Raw genomic sequence first — 23,338 nt, forward strand, 5'->3', positions numbered from 1 at the left:
AGGACATCAACAAGCCAGAGGACATCGTAGTCATGCTCAGGGCTGTGGACATGTCATGGGCAAAAGTGCTAGGCTGTGCCAACTAGATGGGATATGAACTGTCATATGAGATTGACCATGGACTTGAAAGAGTTGAGGAAAAGTGATGTTAATTTCAAATGGTAAGTGGACAATTTTATTTTGCTTTCAAAGAAAAGAAAGAAAAAAAACTTCTTGTGTCTTCATACATACCTATTTAATAATTTTAGCAAATATCTAGGAAAAATGCTTACTATTTGAAAAATGTACATGATATATATATATATATATATATATATATATATGAGCCGTGACGCGAGAAAATGGCCCTTAGGGCAATACATACCAAAAATGAGTTTCACCTCCATATTGTAGAAGAAACTCTGACATATTTGGATATCCAAACCTTTGTCTGAAATTCCACTCCTAAATGCTCCAATAACGACATTCAAAATAGCATGTTTTGTCCAAATCCTGTCACTTTTTGATGCCTCTATGCATTTCTGCGTAGTTAGCTAGTTGATCTTTTTGCGCGTATTGCTTTGTTTAACTTTCGCGCCGTTTTCTTGTGTTTGCGCGCAGCGGCGATAAGGGCCCTTTTCTCGCGTCACGGCCCATATATATATTATACATGCACATTATATGAATATGCATATTTGTACATACATAATATACTATGTGTACATACATAAAAATATGTGTGTGCAGTTTTCAGTTCATATGCAATGTTTACTTTTCATTCGTAAATGAAATCATGTGGTTTAGACTGTAAATGTGTGTGTGAGAAAAATGCCTCTGTATCAAGGGGTTCACTGCACATAATTGCCTGCAGCAGTCAAGTGGGTAACCCTGGAGTAATCAAAGAATGTTTTTAATGGTTTCTACTTTCCTTCTATTTGATTTACTATTTTCTGCTTAGCATTCATCTTTTGTTTCTTTTACAAGTGAGTTTGACAGTTTGCAATTAAATTCTTTAAATTTTTTAATTTTCAAGTTTAATCTTTACAAAGAAAAATGTACAAGGAATGTTTTTTGTTAATTTGCATAATGCTCCCAGACTTTTATTCACCTTGGCACATCATGTCTTTCTTATATGACAAATTATACCATCAAGAAATACAATACAGATATTCATCACAAGTCTGTGGTTTATTATTATTTATTCATGACCACAAAAGTGCTTGCGAACTATGAGAGCGATTTTCTCCATTTTTTAGAAAATAGACTGACATAAATATGTGTAGTTTATATTTGTTTTTAAGATTTATAGGGACGTAGAAATGGGTTGTATTTCATATCATTGTAAAGCTTAGAGTCTGTAGAATTCACATATAGGCATAACTAAAATTTCATTTTCTGCAACTTTTGACTCATTTTGATGGAGCGCATCACATATACAGTGACCACGGCAATGCCTTGTCGGGTACAAACACAAAAAATGTCTTGCATAACAACACCTTAGATCACTATACCAAATTCGAAATAAATTGTCTAAATACTGTGGAAGTAGTTCGCTTCACAAGGTTTTGGGGAAATTGTGGTTACCATGTCAATGCTTTGTCTGGCAAACATGGTTACCATGGCAACATTTTGTCTGATGAACATAAAAATCAGGTCTTCCATATCTATACCTCAATGCCCACTGTCATGACAGTCTGCTAAAGGCCAAGGACACCATTAATGTCGATAACAGTAATTGGAATTCTGTATAGAAAACGATTAAGGGGACACTTGAAGACAATATAACCGAGTACTGGAAAAAACGTATCGAGCCGCTGTTGGTGCAAGGTCAATTCGTAAAGCTCCTGGCCCTTTCTGATGAAAATCTCACCTGGAAATCAATTATGTACAACTTGCCGAAAAGGGTACTAAGTTTTGTAACAAATGCATGTATTGACTCCTTACCATCATATGCAAATCTTTTTAGGTGGGGGAAAGGGTTAACAAACAAATGCATATTTTGTCCTAATACAACTGGCACTCTCCACCATATTTTGTCAAATTGCCAGGCATTTTTGGAAAGGTACGAATGGAGACACAACAACATATTGCAATATATTTACTGTACAATAAAAGAGTCTCTTCCCCCTGGCCATGTCATATACGCTGATCTAGATGGGTGCAAAGTGGCAGACGGAACGATTCCACCCCACGCACTTACAACTAATCAACGACCAGACATAGTAGTCTTGCCAGAAAGAGTAAAACGAATCCTAATTGTTGAATTGACTGTACCTTTCGAACCTAACACTGAGGCCGCTCATGAAAGAAAAGTAGAGAAATACAAAGTATTGCTGAGTGAACTAAAATGCAAGGGCTATAAGCCTTCCTTTCTTGCCATCGAGATCGGAGCAAGGGGGCAGATAACACTAGAAAACAAACGACTGAAAGGCCTACTCAAAACATATAAATTCAAACAAAGTCCTACTGCATTCTATCAAGACATTGGCAGATATGCAATAGTTTCATCATTTACCATATTCTATGCAAGAAAAGAACAAAACTGGGGGGATGTTAATCACTTAAAAAAGTAACATGTAAGAATGAAAGACACTTAGTAATAATTTAGTAATTATGTTGAATTATCACATTGGTCATTGGTATTACAATGTATGTGTACTGCGTGGGGAAATGTATTTAATTTTGTGTAATTAATGTTGTGTAATTGTTTTCAACCTCACAAATCTGTTGCGAATACAGCTATATTGTTATTTATTCACTGTGTAAGTATTTGTAAGTGTGTCATTACCTGCCATGTGTCCAGAATAGGACCATGGACCTGGTATATTATGTCAACATGTCCTTTGCTTATCAATAAAGACATGATTACAACAACGTCCAACAAATTTGATTTCAACTGCCCAAAATTGTGGAAGTAGTTCACTCTACAAGATTTTCAAGAAAATATGCAGTTACCATGGCAATGCCTTGTCAGGTACAAACACAAAGAGTGTCTTCCACAACTACACCTATACAGGCCTGGGGATACTGTGCAATTAACTCACTGATAAGAGGCCAAAGCTTTTGAATTCGTAACGGTCAGCGAAGCACTGTGCAGAGGGAAGAAAATTTTTGTTGAAAGTTCACCTCCTCATATCTCCTTTATTTTCCCACCAAATCCCTTGAAACTTCACACATATATTTAATATGGATTTATCATCCTTCATGTGATTTTTGGGCAAAAATGCTGATGTATCTTTCGAGATGCGTGTATTTTTCTGTTTGAGTCAAGTGTGGGAAAGGGTTCCGAATTTTCCCGACACAAGTCTGTGCCTGCATGAATATGCATTTGATTAACATATTGCTAGTCTGTACACACCAGACTAACTACCTGCGAAGTTTTGTGTTTGTGCAATTAGTAGTTAAGTGAAAATAAGAGCGAAAAAGACAAGCGAATTTAAGAGAAAATACTGGACATGCACAACTAGATCATCCTCCTGTGCATGTGTTCTCTACTGGTCAGTGCATGCTTGGCCAATCAGTGGTGTCAGGTTCAGCGCAAGGCGATATGTTTGGGTTTTCAGGTCGACAGGGTGGTGAGTGGTCGAGAGATGAAACCTGCAATGTGCTTCAACTGTTTCATGCAGCACGAAAACCGATGCATCGGACTGTGTACTGCTTACGCTATGGCTTTTACGTGGGTCATAAGTGACAGTGATCTCAATTTTTCGCGACATATCCGTGCGCCAAGTGATACAGAAAAGATATTTGGAACACAGTATAAATATACTACCATAAGTCATATACCGAAGTTTCATATTTGGGCAATGAAGGAAAATGTGAGAAAATAACACTTGTTTAGAGACCAAATTTTCTGTTTTTTAAGCTAAGTTTTGACATTATTTTCACAGGTTTATCCTCAATAAACCCAAAATAACATCACGAGTTAGAGAATAGTTTCTCTTTCAATTTGTCGTATAGATTTGATCATTTGATGGCTTGTGAGGTGAGATACTGCGATTGTCCTGCAACACTTCCCCAGCGGTTTTGGGTACACAAGCTGTTTACTTTATGCAAATGAGGCTTCGAGGTCATATGCTTTTGGCAAGTTAATTGCACCGTATCGCCGCGCCTGTACATGTATATATCATTATACATACCAAAGTTGAAATAAATTGCTTGAATACTGTGGAAGTAGTTCCCTCCACAAAATTTTGGGAAAATTGTGGTTACCATGGCAATGCTTTCGTCTTGCACATCTATACCACCTCGATGTCATCATGTACCCTAAATTTCATCTAAATTGCTTCAAAACTGTAGAAGGATTTCATGACGCATGATTTGCAATGGACTGCCCGACCGCTCGACCAATTACGCGCTGATTCCTATATAACCCCTTATATACTTTGTGTATGCGGGGGTATAAAAATTGTATTTCAATGGCGAAAAACAGCATTTTTACACATAGAGGTGAGTAGTTCTCTCACACACATTGTTAGGTTTTTCAGTAATAATTGAAACATGATTTGTAGTCCCAAATGTACAAATAAGTGTCTTTATGCTGTGCCTTTTTAATGCCTATTGATATGAGAAATTGCCTATAACAAGGAAAACTGCTTAGTCCTGACCTCCTTGTTATATCAAGTTTCTCCTGTACCATGTTGGCATTAGCCAAAGCTGGATTTAAATATGTGGATTTTCCCCAATTCAAATACCAAATACAATCAAGTGTGAACGAATAATTGACTACTAAAATGACTGAACCTATCCAGAGCATAATGACATGTATTCCATATCAACTGCAGTTAGAAACAAACAAACACAAGGCAAGTGCCATAATGTGTCTCGCCCATTTGCGTACAAGAAATTGTACGCGAATGGGATATAACAGATAAAAAAAAAGAGATATAACTGATAAAAAGAGATATAAAAGGGTAAAAATTTATGGCAAAAAAGAAACGTGCCATAAAAACTTAACATTGGGCCCTTAAAGTTCATTGACCCCTGCTTGTGACCTTTGACCTTGTGGTGACCATCCACTCCCCAAGGGACATCTACCATCCAAGTTTGGTCACAAACGGACCTATGGATCAAAAGTTATGACCCATAATAGAAATGCGCCATAAAAACTTAACATTGGGCTCTAAAAGTTCGTTGACCCGTGCTTGTGACCATTGACCTTGTGGTGACCATCCACTCCCCAAGGGACATCTACCATCCAAGTTTAGTCACAAATGGAGTTATGGATCAAAAGTTATGAACCATAATAGAAACGCGCCATAAAAACTTAAAGGGATGGTATAGTATTGGTGGAGATGAGAATTGGGCTTTTAACTTTTTGCAAGATACCAAGAAAACACCTATGAAATAGTACAGAGCTAACCATTTTAACAGGAATTCAAAGTTTATTTGATGAAAACTGGTTTTGGAAGGACTGGAAACATCCAAAAACAAAGTAAAACAAAGCGATCGTAATAAAGTGTGGGTCCCACACTTATTAGAATCGCTCTGTGTTTGGATATCTCGGCCATTTCAAAACCAATTTTCATCAAATAAATGGTGAATTCCTCATGGAATTACATGCCCTTTCATATTTCATAAGAGGTTTCTCATTATCTTACCAAAAATGCGAGAAACCTGATATTAGGTCTCAACCAAAACTATACGATCCCTTTAACATTGGGCTCTAAAAGTTCGTTGACCCATGCTTGTGACCTTTGACCTTGTGGTGATCATCCACTCCCTAAGGGTCATCTACCATCCAAGTTTAGTCACAAACGGACCTATGGATCAAAAGTTATGACTCATGCTTGTGACCATTGACCTTGTGGTGACCATCCACTCCCCAAGGGACATCTACCATCCAAGTTTGGTCACAAATGGAGTTATGGATCAAAAGTTATGACCCATAATAGAAAACGCGCCATAAAAACTTAACATTGGGCCCTAAAGTTCATTGACGCCTGCCTGTGAGCTTTGACCTTGAGGTGACCTTCGTATATGGTAAAATGTGAAACTTTGTATGACCCCTCTTCCCTCGAAGTTTGATTGCAATTGAAGCCCAGAGTGAAGAGTTATTGAAGTTTTTGTAGAGTTACGGACAGACGACGGACGGACGGACGACGGACCGATGACGGACGGACAGACGCCACAGGCGATCCCTTAGTCTCCCCTCATCTCCGGTGGGCTCGACAAAAAACTACAAACGTCACTATGGCGTCTGGTATGCCTCTGCCACATATCATTTTACTCTACATCTTGATGGTGTGAGGCGACATCTTCACATGACTGGTAAAAAATTGATATGACATGTTTGAAAGCTTGTGACACAATCTCAAATGTGTTGAGTGTTCGTACATTCCTTGAACCAGATTTTATTTGGATAACAAAATTGTTTCAGAGAGCAATACTTCCGGAATTTAAGCATTTATCACTTAAGCTTTGACCCTTGCCCTTCGACCCCATGGCCCATACCTTTCTTTAAATAAGCACAAACTGGTGATATCCAATTTTCACAATACTTTGCTCCTATTTTCAAAATAAGGGGAAAATATTGACATTTTAGCATCACTTAACCCTTTGAGGACGAGTCCCAAATATACTTAGCAAGTGTCTATGGGAAATGCGGGCTGTAGCAAAATCAAGTCCATTCTCAATGGATTAACCTTTGCCCCATGGTCAAATCTTCTCTTACACCCCCATCTCACTAGACGGCAATTCCGCTACGATCATCAAAAATCGACAAAGCGCGGTAGATTGTGGCTTGATCGCTTTAAATCTTCTCTATCGTATCTTGAGCGGTTCAGAAGCGTGGAATCGCCACCATCGCCTTGGTCGATGACCTCGCTACGGAAGTCTTGAACATGTCCAAAACTTCCATAGCGAGGTCGCCGTGGTTTTAGAGCGTATCACAATTGCCTCACAAGAGCATTAAAAGCGCCACATTCGTAACTCTGACGGGGTAGCAACGCGTTCGGCGTAACTCAAGCTCATCAAAAGCGGCCCCCATCGCCCATGAAAATTACCACTTTTAGTGTATTTTGTAACAGGAACCAACCATAAACGATAGAAAGTGATGCACAGACCGGGAAGGTGGACATGGAGAAAAATGTATAAAATTCATTTTTCCACGTATACTCGGTGTGAATCTACTCTGTTTATCAAATTGTTTGTTTGTCATATACCATCCCAAGTCAATGAAAGTAAATGAAGTTGTAATCTTTTCAAATATATCTTCATAAAATTGTCTCATTGTAGGATACGATTTGTAGTTTGCTCGTAAGCAAGTTCTTTAATATTATACACATTTTACCCTTTCAATTGAATTGATGACTTAAAGCCAAACAAAGTTCTGGTACGCCTGCAAAAGTTGTCAAATTTCGCTCCCAAATGTGAATGTACGCCTAGGAAAAGTGCGGAATAATGCTGTAATAACAAGATATTCGATGGGTAACGACGAAAACGTGAAATATTAACCAAAAACGTTTAGTCTCAGAACTTACCCGAACAGGGTCAGGCTAAACTCGGACTCGGAGATAACTCGGCCTCGCTTTGACGGCGGGCTGAGTTGTCTTGGTTGTCCCTCTGGATTGTACAGTGTTGTACCATGGGAGTGGCCTGTATAGCGCTTCGCGTTCTGGCTACTCGCAGTAATGGTCAGAGTTGTTACAACGTGCGCATCAAAAAACCCCTTTGGCGCGCATGCAAAATTAGTGTGCGCCTATCAAGCACCTCTAAAAACAATCAAAGATGATTGATAAACAACAACAAAAACTTCAATGACAGCGCGTCTCAGCAACTGAGGTGATGTGCGTGTACGCTTGAGGACCGCGCGCTGTCCATTCGTTTTGTACAGGATTAGCACGCACTTTCCTGTCTGTTCAGCTAGGCCTCATTTGGTATTGGGTATTATAGGCCTACAGTAGAATATGGCGATCACAAACTGCGTGTAAATTGTCTGAAATAGGGTCGAGTTTTCCCTGAGACCGAGTTAGTCTGGATCCTTCTGGAATAAAAGTCGGTTTTCCGACTTTTATTATTTTTCTCAAAATACTCCAAAATGACTCATCATCCCTGCAAATCGTGTCAGCCAGGTAAGTTTCTTTGTAGACTCTTTCGATATGTTGCAAGCAAATATGAAATGGTGACAGACGGGTTCTGAAACCCTTACCAAAACTTTGTTTTCACTTTAACTAATAGTGCAATTTCACATCAGGTTCTAACTGGTGTGTTCTAGGATGCTAAGATGTAGGGTAAAACTAAATTCTGCATACCCATGTTAGTTTGACACTGACATCTGCCTGAAGAAATTCAACCATGAAACCCATTTATACTCCAATCGCTTGAGATCGTAGCATAAGCCCGACGTAAACGTATCACTGTCGCTCCGATCGTATCACTGTTGTAGCGAGGTCTTTATAAGCGTACGAATATATCGCAACACAGTCGGTTCGATCGCAGAAGCAGCGCGTCTCATCGGCCTGGAAGTGTGGCAACAACGTGGCAGAGTCGTGTTATCATCTTGGCGCTATTGCCTACAGCACAGGTTGAGCGGGGAGAAACTGTAGTGTAATCGCCTCGGAGGCCAAAAATGGAGACGGACGGCAATCGCGCCACGATTTGTTAAATTGTCGCCATGGTCGCCTTCTTAGTGAGTTGGGGGCCTTACAGAATCACTGTGCAGTAATGCATGTGCACTGTATATACCTAGTTTGAGTATAGGTACAGTGTATGCACAGAGTCATTTCAAGATTTGGAGAAACTAGTGTAATTTTAGCATTAAACAACAGAATTTTAGCATTTTCACTTGACCTTTGATCTCTGACCCATGACCCAAAATTTCTAAGGAGAATAATTATCAGGCAGTACATGCAAATATGCTAAGATTAATCACACAGATAAATTGAGTCATTTTTGAGATATGGAGAAAAACATGAAATCTTAGTAGCACCCTGACTTGACCTTTGACCATGGAACTTTGAGGCCATGGCATAGCACAATGTATGCTGCTGCCTACAGAATTTGAAACTGAAGTTACCCATCTAATTTTATGGGAATGTGCAGTGTTGCATGTTGTTGCTCAAAACAACTCACTCTTCATGAACTTCATGACCTATGCTGCATACACAATCTGAAAGTGAAGTTGGCCATTTAATCTTGAGTGCATATGAGGGTATGAAAAATTTGATTGCTAACTTCAGTTTCAGATATGTGTAATCATGGAGCTGTGTGACCTTTGGAGAGTGAATTGCTTACAACAACGACATATACAGTGCACTCCTGTTATAATGAACACGGTTATAATGAAGTTCCGTTTACAACGAAGTAAAAACTCAGGCCCCAAGGTTATCCATTCTTTGTATTTTTATTGTTTATTTGTTCAATTATAATGAAATTTCGATAGAACGAAAGAAAACTGCCGGTCCCGAGGACTTCGTTATAATGGAGTCCACTGTAATTAATGTTAATAAATGTATCAATACTTCCCAAAGACTGATTTGGTTTAAATTCATGTCAGTGCTTGTAAATAAACTTTTGAGTATTTCCTGCCATTTTGATGCAATTTGGTTATTTGAAATTTGAGATATCTACATGAATATGAACATACATTTGCACCACTGCAACTTATCACCATCTTGTCCTTTTTCACTTCCCATCTTCTCTACTTCTCAATAGTTATCAGAATTATTATATATCTTCCTATTCAATGTTCAAACTGGGGTTTGGTGGTTTGTGAAATTCCATTATTTTGTACTGGTTTACAACGAAATGGCTGTGCATACAGTAAGTAAGCATAATATTGCAGTTTTGAACATCCAAATCTGTACACTCTCTCTTACATGACACTATAGGCAGTTTCTGGATGCAGTTTGGGGACATGTTTGGGATGTGACAACACTTGATTATCAGCAATGATTTCTCCATCATATTCAACTTTGGGGTATGATCTATCAAATAAAATGAAATGCTCTTTTTGATGGTACAATGTACCAAATATTACACAAATTTAAAATGCTGTGATAGCTCTGGTATGCTACTTTAAAGAGGTAGCTGACAGTGTTTGAAGACCACATTGTTTGTCACAGAGTTTGACCACAGCGTTTGACATTAAGGAATGATGACATTTGTGATAAAAGCATCACACACTATTAAACACTACCAAAATAAAGCGACAGAAAAATTCAATAAAAACAGACAGGGAGAAATCCAGGGGGAATCAACAGACTGGAACAATGAAGGAAGAGAGAGCTTCAACAACAGTGTCCATAATGTCACAAGTGACCACTGGTTGTGAAGGAAGTCTTGTACAATCAGTTCCTGACAGAAACTACTGTTACGGTGTAATAGATGAAAATGAGAAATCACTGATATGGCATTGAGAGTACAGGTACCTTATGCCTTCAGATTTGTGGATGTCTTACTATAATGTACCATAAGATCAACCAGGTTGGCGACTATTAAAGGCCCCTTCTGTGTCACACAGCAGTAATGCATGGAAAAACAAACTTCAATGAAGAAGATGACAGAGTGTGATTACAGTTATTGGAACTGAACTTTATATGTTTTGATTTCCATTGGGTCCACCTCCAGTAGCGCTGATTTTGGCAATTCCTGTCCATCATACATCCCTGATAGTGAAGTGGAAACAATACCTCTTGTACTCAAAGAGCTGAACAGCGATGATGGATTTATCTGTAAAATAAGGGAAAGACATATTTTAGGATTATTGCTAGTACAGGAAATATGTTCAGAGTAAGGTTACATTGTTGTTTTTTTTGTATGCCTTTCATTTCCAAAAGAGAAACTGGTGAAACAACGACATGAAATGTAAATAGACTGTTGACAAGACCATGAAATGCCACTGATCATGGTTAGTGATTATCACATGTAGATGCAACTTCAGCAAACTTCTCCAGGATGATTTAGATTTGCCGTTTTGACATCATGTCAACACTAACCAATATGCAGTGTCTACGGGGTGAGATGTAGCAGACATGCATCTTTTATATTTGATCTGATGGCACAGAAATGCCAGAGTTATTTCAGGTCTACTGCAATGATGGCTGTTGCAGGAAAATACCTATGCCTTACTTCCAAAGTCTGTATACATAACGCTCAGGAAACCTCAGGAAAGATAATCCTGGGAAAAAAGCTGCAAAAATCATTAATAATAACATTTACGTTAATATACAGTAACAGCAAAGCCCTTACATAACACAGTAAGACAGACAAGAGACACAGGGGTCTTGCACTCACACCATTTTCACAAGTTGTCACTATTACTCAAGAAGAACATAGCAAACTCGGGGATGGAGGAGCTCAACGAGGGCATGTTGTAGATAAATTTTGTAGATAAGTCTACTTTACAATGTAAAAAAAAACAAAAACAAAACTGGCCCCCAACTGGACCTGGCCCCAAAGGGGTCATTCCCTGGATCTGCCATAAACAAATTTGTGTCATGAATGTACATTCTGATAGATATATGATGTAGCCCATGGTTGCTTAAAGGTGTGCACGTATACAGGTTGATCAGATTAGTGGAGAAGTTTCTAGTTGGTATAGCTACGTTGCATGCATGTGAAATGAAAGAGCTCAGACACCCATTCTACAATGTTCTAGGAAGTGCCTGTATAATTGGCTGAGTGATGCAATACATGAACTGTACACTGTCCTTGAAGCTTTATATGATTGGTTGTTATTTTTAGCTAGACAGGTAGTCAGGGTAGGGATCTGGAAGGCTCTTGAAGTCACATTAGTCTGGGTGCCAAAGCCACTTTTTGGGCCTAACCTTGTTTTACCATCCACCCAATGTTTTTTGATGGTTTTGCCCTATTTCGAGGGTGCTGAATCCGAATCTGGATGATGCAACTCTTGCATCCTTGAGGATTTTGAGATATTCAAGATGGCCGCCAAAATGGCCGCCCAAACCGGAAATTCCCATGTATTTCCTTCTAAATGGTGAGAAATTGAAAACAATTGATGGTTTACCCTATTTCGAGGGTGCTGAATTCAAATCTGGATGATGCAACTCTTGTATATTTGAGGATTTTGAGTTATTCAAGATGGCCGCCAAAATGGCCGCCCAAACCGGAAATTCCCATGTATTCCCTTCTAAATGGTGAGAAATTAAAAACAATTGATGGTTTTTACCCTGTTTCGAGGGTGCTGAATCCAAATCTGGATGATGCAAGTCTTGCATCCTTGAGGATTTTGAGATATTCAAGATGGCTGCCAAAATGGCCGCCAAAATGGATTCTCAAACCGGAAATTCCGATGTATTCCCTTCTCAATGGTGAGAAATTGAAAACAATTGGTGGTTTTACCCTATTTCGAGGGTGCTGAATCCAAATCTGGATGATGCAACTCTTGCATCCTTGAGGATTTTGAGAAATTTAAGATGGCCGCCAAAATGGCTGCCAAAACCGGAAATTCCCATGTATTTCCTGTTAAATGGTGAGAAATTGAAAACAATTGATGGTTTTACCCTGTTTGCAGGGTGCTGAATTGGAATCTGGATAATGCAACTCCTACATCCTTGAGGATTTTGAGATATTCAAGATGGCCGCCAAAATGACCACCAAAACCGGAAATTATCACGTAATTCATTCTCAATGGTTCAAAATTGAGAGCAACAGATGGTTCAATCCTATTCCGTTTTCAAAATGGCCGCCAAAACCGGAAATTTCCACGTATATCAATTTTAATGTGTTGCAATTGAGAACAATTTAATTGATGATTCTACCCTATTTCAATTACTGTGCTGAATGCGAATCTGGACGATGCCACCCTTGCAGCATTGAGAGTTTGGAGATATTCAAGATAGCCGCCAAAATGCTTGCCAGAACGGTGAGAAATTGACAGCAATTGATGGTTTTACCCTATTTCAGGTTTGCGTCAATGGCATAATCTAAACCCAACCATAGGCCCTACTCTGCTGATAAACGAACGCATATTGTACATCCCAGTTTGAACTTGTTGTACAGTGAAACCAGCTCTACCGGATATCTTGGAGTTTGTAAGATACAGCTGCGCCAGGAATGAATCTTGCAAGACTACAGATGCGGTTGAATATTTGAAAGATTACACTGTTTCATCTACATATCATGGATATGTTTTGCACACTAACAATCAGTGGACAAGACATACCCATCTCATATGATCTCCAGATCATATTGTGATAGTGATGTAGAGAAGTTTACTGAGATTCCCAACACTACCTGTTTTAATCCATGAGCAGTTTTAATCGTTTCATCCATGAACACCCACATTGGTTAATTGGTTTACATTGGTGGTCTTGATGACATTGTTGAAGACAAGAGTTGGACATTTTTATAGTTCTGCTTCAAATTTTTCTGCAATATGATGTAATATTATATATATATATATATATATATATATATATATATGCATATATATGTATACATGTATAATATGTATATGTATATGTATATGTATATATACGTGTATATATATATATATACATATACATATGGGGCGACAAACCTCGTATCTACAAAATGTCACATGTTCAGGAGAGAAAAACAAAAACAAAACAAAAAGCAAACAAACATGGCAGCCAAAGCGCTACAACAAATGAGAGAACCTTTCCTTTGACATGCCATGGTAGCTTCATTTTGGGGGTAAGACAGCTAAGGTGTGGACAGGACATCATTAACTGATTATCTGACTGTTTATTAAAAAAAAGTCATTTTCACTAAAATTTCAGATACAGGGTCTTGTCGCCCAAGCGACGATGTCATATATACACACGAGGGGATGGAAAAATCACAGAAGACGCGCAGTAAAAAAAAACAAAAAACAAACAAACGACAACATGTAAGGTAATAGTTGATAGTCCAGTACTTACGAATATCATAATCACGCAGAGTGCTTTTGAAATTACCCTTATATTGATATCTACTATAGTGGTCATGGATGCAACCATTTCTAGTGACGTAATCAGAATATGCCACTGTTTACATAGCAGCTCAATTATTCAATCAATTACCGGAAGCCACGAGAATATGTACAACATTAGCACAATTTCTGAAGGATATCGATTCTGTTTTCTTACTTGATTTATGAGTTTTTCTATTTCTGAGTAATATTTTTTTTTTGAATCGCTTCCTTTCTGAGATTTTTTTTCTTCTTACTGCATTCTACTGTCTGACTGTTTTGTAAAGAGTGTTGTGTATATATGTATTTTTTCTCTCATCTTTTTGTTTCGCTATACCGATTATTGTCTATGTATCATCCTATACGTTGATTGTACCACATTATGTTTTTTGTACAGTGTATATCATACGGACTTGCTGAAAAACAGCCTAACGGCTGAGTGCAAGTATTTTTACCCGTGTTTAAATAAATAAAACAAACAAATAAACAAAACAAACAAGTTTCATAAGAGTACGTGGCGAGACTCATAAGAATACAAGACAAATTTCAACACAAAATACCAACAGGTCATAATTTAATATTACTCTAAAAGGATTAACTTCACATCAGTCTGCGGAGCCCCTATTGGCTACCACAGGCATTGCTTTATAACAATTGTGCATAAATAAATTTTACGTCTTATCTTTGTGTTTGTACGTTTCAGTATGATGTCAATATCATTTTTCTTTCCATTACGTGTTAAAGTTCCGTTTGAGACATATCGGAATATCTCAGTATATTACAATACCATTGTGACACAGTGACAGTCATTTTGGATGCCATTAAATTGTTGGCTGATTTGACAAATTTGCTTTACCGAGTTGAATTCAAGAATACGGATTATTGCTTTTAATCCCTCGCTTCACGTTCTGGCACAATATTTCACAATTTATAAGAAAATATCAAGGAATTTCCGTTTATACAGGACATTTGTAAATATCTCAAAAACTTCAGCACCCTCGAAATAGGGTGAGACCATCAATTTATTTCCAAATTTTCACTATTTAGGAAAAAAATATTAACATTGGAATTTCAATTTCTGCCAATTATTTGGCGGTCATCTTGGACATCTCAAAACCCTAATGCAAAAATGGCAAGAACAAAATGGCGAGGGTGCTGAATAGGGTCTCAAAATTTTCAATATTGACAGTTATTTTGGCGGTCATCTTGGAAATCTCAGAACCCCCAAAACACAAGAGTCGCATCAACCAGATTCGGATTCAGCACCCTCAAAATAGGGTAAAACCACCAATTGTTTTCAATTTTACACCATTTAGAACGAATTAGGGGGCCTACATGGGAATTTCCGTGTTTGATGGCCATTTGGGGGCCATTTTGGCGGCCATCTTTATCATCTCAAAACCGTTAAGGATGTAAGAGCTGTATCCTGCAGCTTCAAATTCAGCAAACTCAAAATAGGGTAAAACCATCAATTTGTTTTCAATTTTACACCATTTAGAAGGAAAAAGGGGGTCTACATTTTCCATTTTTGGTGGTCATTTTGGTGGCCATCTTTATTATCTCAGAACCCTTAAGGATACAAGAGTTTTATCAAGATTCTTATTCAGCAGCCTCGAATTAGGGTAAAACCATCAATAGTTTTTCAATTTCTAACCATTTAGAAGGAAATACATGGGAATTTCCGGTTTTGGCGGCCAATTTGGCGGCTATCTTGAATATCTAAGAACCCTTAACGATGCAAGAGTTGCATCATCCTGATTCGGATTCAGCACCGTCGAAATAGCTTCGAACTATCAATTGTTTTTAATTACTAACCATTAAGAAGGAAATACATAGGAATTTCCTGTTTGGGCGGCCATTTTGGCGGCCATCTGGAATATCTCAAAATCCTCATGGATGCAAGAGTCGCATCAGCCAGATTCGGATTCAGCACCCTCGAAATAGCTTAGAACCATAAATTGTTTTGAACTTCTCACCATTTAGAAGGAAATACATAGGAATTTCCGGGTTTTGGTGGCCATTTTGGCGGCCATCTTGAATATCTCTATATCCTCAAGGATGCAAGAGTCACATCAGCCAGATTCGGATTTCGCACCCTCGAAATAGGGTAAAAACCATTAATTGTTTTCAATTTCTCACCATTTAGAGGGAAATATATGGAAATTTTCGGTTTGGGCGGCCATTTTGGCGGCCATCTTGAATATCTCAAAACCCTCAAGGATGCAAAAGTTGCATCATGCAGATTCGGATTCAGCATCCCCGAAATAGGGTAAAACCATAAAAAAACATTGGGTGGACGGTAAAACAAGGTTCAGCCTTTGGCACCCAGACTACATGTACAGGTATGTAGCCCCAGGTTGGAGAGAATTACAGAATATTCAAGAAGGGGTGAATGGACCTATATAAGCCACAGAAATTCTGAAGTAGGCAGAGTACCCAACACCTCTTCTCTGAGAGTTACGTCACTTCTGGCTCTGAAGCGACTTGTTTCAGTCAGTCCTCTGTTACCTGCTGACCAGCTATATTTGTGGAGATAAGGCCTGGGAGGCATATTGCCTGAGAGACATACTGCCGGTGGAAAACTGACTTGCCTACATTGGTGACTGACACCATTCTCATGTCAATAGATATTGCTACATGTTTGTTGAAGCTGTGACGGGCTGGATTCCAAAGCTAGATAATTACTTGCTGGATTATCATTCACGTATTGACTGGACGCGGTCATCATAATATCTGGATCCTACCAGAGTGCAAATGATTTTAAGTTACCTTTTTTAGATGAATTGCCAACAGAGTGTTATTTTTCGCTGATCCACGAACATGGTTTATCCAGGTCACAACTTGGATGGTTTGATAACGTGGGGAAAAAAATGTGTAAACAATGTGTCTGTGCTATAAAAGAAAATGTTTGATTGTCTGGTAGACCATACGGAGGTTGTGCATTATTATGAAAAAGTAATGTTCAAATTGATGTTCAACCTCTCATAACTGAGTCTTCAATATTAGTAGCTTTTACAGTAGAACTGAATAGTACTGGAAAGTTGCTGACTGCATGTGTATACATGCCTTTAGATGAGTGTTGTGTATCAGGCAACTTGAAGGAAAGTGAAATTGTGATCAATGATATTGAAGAGTTAATAGAAATTGCTCAGGTGGATTATATATGTATCAGTGGGGATTGGAATACAGATCACATCAGAAAAGCTTATCAGACAAGGACTTTTTTACAGTTCTTAGGTAGGTGTTCAATGTTTACACAGCTGCGTGCAGTCACCAGCTGTTCGAAGCGCCTCGTCAATTCTCTCTTCCGTTTCTCTTGTTCAGCATGTAGGCATTCTCTCTATTTTCTCTCCCTCGCTCCCCCCCTTCTCTCTCTCATTTTCTCTCTCTCTTTCTTCCCTTTCTTCCTTTAATTTTGTTTTTGTCCCATTCCGTTCAATTGTATCTCCCTCAGTTCAGTCATGTCATGTTGTTGTGTCTTTGTCGTTGGTTCCATTTTGTCTGAATCGTTTTTGTGTAATGTATTTGTAATTGTATGTGAAGTAAGTATTTTTGGAAGAAATTCTTGAGTGGTCCACAATCTACAAGCACTGCTTTTTAGTGGACCTCTCAGTTCTCTTTTTTTCTCTCCTCAAAATATAACTTTGTATCTTCCTGTATGTATACATGATTTGTCTCTATTAGTTTGTTGTATATTGTTTGTCCTTCGCACTCTGTACTGTATATATGCTTATGACGGTTTTTCTGATTTACCTTGTGTTATGTTTTGTTGGAAAAAAGAAATGAGAATGAAACAAATGAATTGAATTGAATGTTCTGATTCAATACGTTCTTTGGAGTTTACTTTTTGTAGTAGAGTAATAGAGTAGTAGAAGCTCTCTCGTGCTATTTCAGGCTTATTTTTCAACATACAATGACACTAAGTAAGAAATCATTTCAAGCGGGAGACACGCAGCCAGGGCGGGAGAAAATTAAATCTCAAGCCGGAGAATGGGAGATTTTGTTTGCAAAAATGGGCTTTTGGCGGGAGATCTCCCATCGAAAGTGGGAGAGATGGAGTTTCTGTAATAATGATAATAATCATAACAATGTTAATAATATGAACAACAACAATAACAACAATAATAATGATAATAATAATTATGTTATGGTGCTTTATATTGGTGTTTCTAAGTGCCCTGGTGCTATTTATGCAAGAAAACCAGCATACACAATAATATAATGAAAGGGATGGGATTTCAGGAATTATGTCTGATTATATTATTAACTAAATGCAAAATATAAGCACTATACTTGCAATGTTGTTTCTTCATGGCAACAACAATGAAGGGATTATCAGATTACACTGAAATTGATCATGCTCTATGAACACATTCTATCCATAAATTAGATAAACTTTCAGAGCAGTAGCATCATCTTTTGAAAAGTTATTAGAGTTGAAAGTGAAGAGTGTGTACAGGGTTTTTAAGAAATGAAAAGGGGACTTCTAAGACACACTTAATCACACTATTCTACCTCCCCTCAAAAAGAGTGTTCTAGAAAAACTGCTAAAAACACATTTTCTAATGCACTCTATGATCGCAATGTTTACATTAATGTAGAAGTATCGTTTAGAAAATATGAAAAACTCATGATGGACTAGGACACTTTCATCTATTTGGAGTCCCCACACAAAATCAGTGAGTGCGACTTTTTGCTGGTTTTGTGATGCACGGTAACCTATGTGGTACACAGAACCAACTGACTTTTCAACCCCAAATCTAAAAACATGTGAATGGAAAGATTCCTACTATTCACATTATACATATCACACTAAATGTGACCCGCTACAACAAAAGGATCCGAAAGTCTGGAGAGGACAATTTTCTGAAAATGACATGACATTATTCCCTTACTCTTCCACTTTGATTTCATATATAACTCGACTCTTAAAAGTACTCGGTTGTGGAAATATCAATGATTTTACTAGCACATGTCGAGTGGTTTAGGAAAACTGCCTTCAAAGTTTTCCTTCCAACACTATCATGATCAAGGGGAAGCAAGACACTTTTCACCGCTTGACAATAGAAGGTACATTGTATGCTCCTAGCAACCTCCGCGATGTTCATTCAAGCTTAGCGCCAGCAATCTATGTATGACCAATCAGTAACCAGGAGGATGCTATGCACTGACCAATAAGATCACTCCCTCATTGCTCGGGGCAGAGTCTAGCTACTGCACTATATCCAAATTTTCAGACATGTTTCTGTTCTCTTTAAAGTTGGAAAATCATGGCCAACAAAAATGCAGTTTTCTTGCCTTTCCTTTGAACATTTAGCTTCGAAATTTCGGCAAATGATAGATGATACATTACTGTAAAAGTGGATATTTTCGACTAATTTTTCATGCTCGGCCAGTTAAGAAGAGTTTCGCGTGTTTTCAATTCTGCAGAATCAAGACATCAACTACTGCAACGTATGGCAAGCAAAATATTTGCTTTATTTTCACGCTAGTTTCTGGTTGCGCGAAATGCACGAAAACTTCAACATTGCGAAAATTTCCACTTTTACAGTAGACTATAAAATTATGCCACAAACAGAAATCAGATGGTTTAGACCAATTTTGATGATCTCACTTCAAATTCGATTTTCTCAGGTCAGCCGTAAGAGACTTCAGGATCCGTTTGTCATAGCGGGTCACAAATTCAGCTACGGAAAATAACAGTTGTAATCAACTCACTCTCCCTTCATTGGTAGAGCATTGTATCCCTGCTGTAAGGAAGCCGCAGTGGAAGCCTCTCCGGTGAAGAATAAGCAACGCCTCCCTCTTTGGCTTCATGAGGCTTGCATCCTGAGATACTCTCGTTCTGAGGACATTAAAAAAAAGAATAGAAGGGAAATTTGTCAATATTCACTGCCCTTATGCATATGGAACAAAGATTTTTCTCATCCTTTTCATACTTGGTCAACATGGACATAGAGTCTGACCTAAATGGCATTTTATCGGTCTCTCTTCATGCTAAATTACATGTCACATGAAAACAAGACAAAAACTAAGCTTACGACCTACAGTTGACGGCATGTGGTGGAGCCTCTCATCTGCCCACTGGTTATATGGTATGTCACATCGACTCAATCAAAGATAATCTGTATGTTTGGGTGAATAAAGGATGCATGCTCCTCTAAAACAGTTATACTGCACACCGTTATACATATACCCTCCATTAGCAGGTTGATTTCTACTACCCGAAGTGTAGACACCAACAATAAGACAATAACAATTGATTATTTCAATTTTAAACTTGTTCTGTGACATACCTCAAGTTTACCAAGTGGATGTCACAGGGCAGGGATGAATCAATCAGGTTTTGGTCAGACAGTAAACGGCCTGGAGACTCCATCCCCACTTCTGGCACAGTGGCATGGAAGATAAAGATTGGATGGTTGAGGCTGTCAGATAGGTGGTGGCTCTGGAGGGATGGGTAACTCATAGTGGTATGTGATTCCTATGCATAAACGAGAAAAAGAGAAAGAAAGGGAGAGGGAGAAAGGGAGAAAGATATTCAGAAGAGGGGAGAGAAGACTTTAATATACCCATGAACATACATGGAAGTAAATGACTAGCTAAAAGGTTATCAAATTTGTAGGTTAACCACACTCTAAACACACCCTTGTGCATGATTAACTACACATAGGATGACTCTGCTTCTCATGCAATCACAATATCTGCCTAAAGGCCCTGTCACACCTTTCAGGGCAAGCCTCGTGTGCCACTTGCAAAGAACAATTTTTGTTACCTGGAGGTCCCAGCAGATGGCCCGCACATGACAGTACCTAGCATGTATCTCGCCCGTAGTTATCCGCAGTTGTGCACGCAATGCCTATTTACCTGCAGCCAAGTTTAGGCCCTGTCACACCTTTCTGGGCAAGCTCCATGGGCTTGTTGCATGTGGGGAATTTTCCAGCATGCAGGACAATTTTTGCGGGTGGACAAGGTCTTGGGCGAGTTTCGCATGTGTCTTACCTGCTGGACCCGTGCTACTTACATTCTACTTACATGCATTCTGTGTGACCCGCGTGTCAGGCACATGGGTGGCGAGTGAGGGTGACAACTTGGTGAAGGAATCCCTCTGAAGGAAATTGATATGGCAGAAGTCCAACAGAATGTCATTATCTTTGCCGCAGCCGACTCTCAACTAACCAGTTTAAAGGCAGTAACTGCCCCTCAGCATGCACGCAATTTGCTTGAATAGCTCATTCCACGCCCGCAGAACTGACCAGCTACATGGATATCGGCAGTTTCGACATCATTCCTTGCCAATAAAAAACTCGTATTATGCTTATAGAATGCCCACAGATGACACGCACTTCCGGCGCATAGGCATATGTGTAGATCCACGGGCAACTTATGTACTTCAAGCAGGTCAACTGCCTGTGACTTGCGGCAGCTACAGGCCTCCTAATGGTGTTCTGTGTGGACCTCTGCGGGCAATCCCCGCAATTCACCTGGAAAAAGTTTTGATCATGCTCAAAACTTGGCTGGGGGTAAATCTAACTTGTGTGCGCACCTCCGGACAACTACGGGTAAGATATGTGCTATGTACTGTCAGGTGCAGGCCAACTGCAGGGAGCTCCGGGTAACAAAAATTTGTCCCCGCAAGGCTTCCCCAGACATGGTGTGACAAGGCCTTGAGCATGCTCAAAACTTGTTCCGGGTGAGTTGCGGGCGTTTGCCCACAGAGGTACACGCAGAACACCAGTAGGAGGCCCTTAGCGGCAGCACCTCGCGGGCAACTCCCACGCAGGTCCCTGTATGTCACTCGTAACTGAAAACGGATCAGTTTCGAAGCTCTCACGCAGGTCGAATGGAATACACATAAGTAGCAGGTTAGTAGCACGCGTTTAGCAGGTAAGATGCAAGTACGGAACTCGCCAACATCCTTGTCCGCCTGCAGAAAATTCTCCTGTGTGCTGGAAAATCCCTACTTGCAATAAGCCCACGTATCTTACCTGGAAAGATGTGACAGGGCCTTTAAAAACATGGCCTTTCATTCACATTTTGGATTGACCTTTTATAGCCCTCTATTTTCATCCAGATCTTGTACCCTGACAAACTTTCTAGTCATGATCCACTGTATATCATAGTTTCTATCTTGTTTTTTTTTGTTTCTTTTGTTTCTTTTTTTTTAAACAAAAACTACACGTCGTACATGGCAGCTCTTGAAACCTGCAAGTTGGTCACTTTAGCCGATAGGAGAAGACAGCTGAGTCTAGAATTTGCTTGTTGTTTGGTTAAAAACCCACTCGTATCCCACTGGCTCCCTGCTAAACACCAAGGGCATCAATAAGCACTGCATTTGAACACAAGGTACCAGCAATATAAGTGTAAAACAAAATGGTTGCAGGACAGTGCAATACCACATTTCATTAAACTGCTGAATAACAAAAATTAGAAGTTTTTATGTATCTGCATAAGTGGCATTGTATGTTTTCTGTTTGTTCATCAGTCTATTTGTTTGTGTCGTTTGCTATATGGTATTATTTGCAATAGAAAGATATATAAAATATTGTGGATTTGAGTAAATGACTGGATATTTGGTACATATGAAATAATAGTGAGGATTTGGCTGATTTTATAAGTTTTTGAGCCAGAATTTTTAAGATTGTTATAGCATAGACGTGTAGATTTCGCTCCTTTTTTCAATGTTGAATATTGTGTTGTTATGGTACAACTGTAGTTGCATTTTTTATAATGAAAAACGAGTGTGGATTGAGTTTTTTTTTTTTTATATTTCAGATTTTGATTGGAGATTTAGTTTTTCTGATAGATATAGTTTTTTGATATGTAGGCCTAAAAGATATTTTTCATCTATGTTGAATGATGAGCTGTCATGATTATAGTTATGAAAATATAAATATTGTTTATTGAGTTAATTTATTCAGTTTTTTATGCATTCTATTTAAATTTGTGATTAAAGATGTGATTAATGTCATGTGCAGGTGTGTAAATTTTTTTTTTTGAAAATTAAAATCAATATAATTCGGCTGTTGAGAATGAAAAGGGCGTTAACTTGTCTTGAACACTATGGGTTTAGTGGCAACTTAACGCCCTTGTCATTCTCAACCGACAATATGTAGTTGAAATGGTAACGTAATTTTTCAAATGATTAGCTGTGTAATGACATGTTGACAGAGATTTTTTGGGTGCACGTCAGAAGACCGACACCCACGAGTCATACAGCCCAAAAGTCATACAGCTCACAAGTCATACAACCCATGAGTCACACAGCTCACAAGTCATACAGCCCACTAGTTATACAGCCCACAAGTTCGACACTGAGTAAATAAAGCCCACGAGTTCGACATCAAGTAAAATAAGCCCACGAGTTAGACAGCCCATGAGTTCGACACTACACGCAGAAGGCTCACGAGACTGACACTATGCAAACAAAGCCCACGAGACCGACACTGCGCTTAAAAGGCTGACGAGACCGACACTAGGCAC

At 38.8% G+C, this 23,338-nt stretch overlaps 1 protein-coding gene across 2 annotated transcripts in view; it reads right to left on the bottom strand.

Annotated features, from left to right (window-relative positions):
* Nucleotides 1-332: 332 nt before the first annotated feature.
* The window catches only part of LOC139740100 (alpha-mannosidase 2x-like), a 236,935-nt gene continuing 213,929 nt past the window's right edge, over nucleotides 333-23,338 (bottom strand). For both annotated transcript variants that reach the window (XM_071650686.1, XM_071650685.1), the window contains exons 21-23: nucleotides 20,152-20,339; nucleotides 19,574-19,700; nucleotides 333-10,650 (exon numbers count right to left, since the gene is read on the bottom strand). In XM_071650686.1, the coding sequence (XP_071506787.1) occupies nucleotides 10,498-10,650; nucleotides 19,574-19,700; nucleotides 20,152-20,339 (468 nt within the window). In that variant the 3' untranslated portion in view covers nucleotides 333-10,497. The remainder of the gene's footprint in view (nucleotides 10,651-19,573; nucleotides 19,701-20,151; nucleotides 20,340-23,338) is intronic.

The sequence above is a fragment of the Diadema antillarum genome, unplaced genomic scaffold (assembly GCF_040938485.1).
Source record: "Diadema antillarum isolate AM-2024a unplaced genomic scaffold, OU_Dant_1.0 seq00000835_RagTag, whole genome shotgun sequence".
In the NCBI taxonomy this organism is placed as follows: Eukaryota; Metazoa; Echinodermata; class Echinoidea; order Diadematoida; family Diadematidae; genus Diadema; species Diadema antillarum.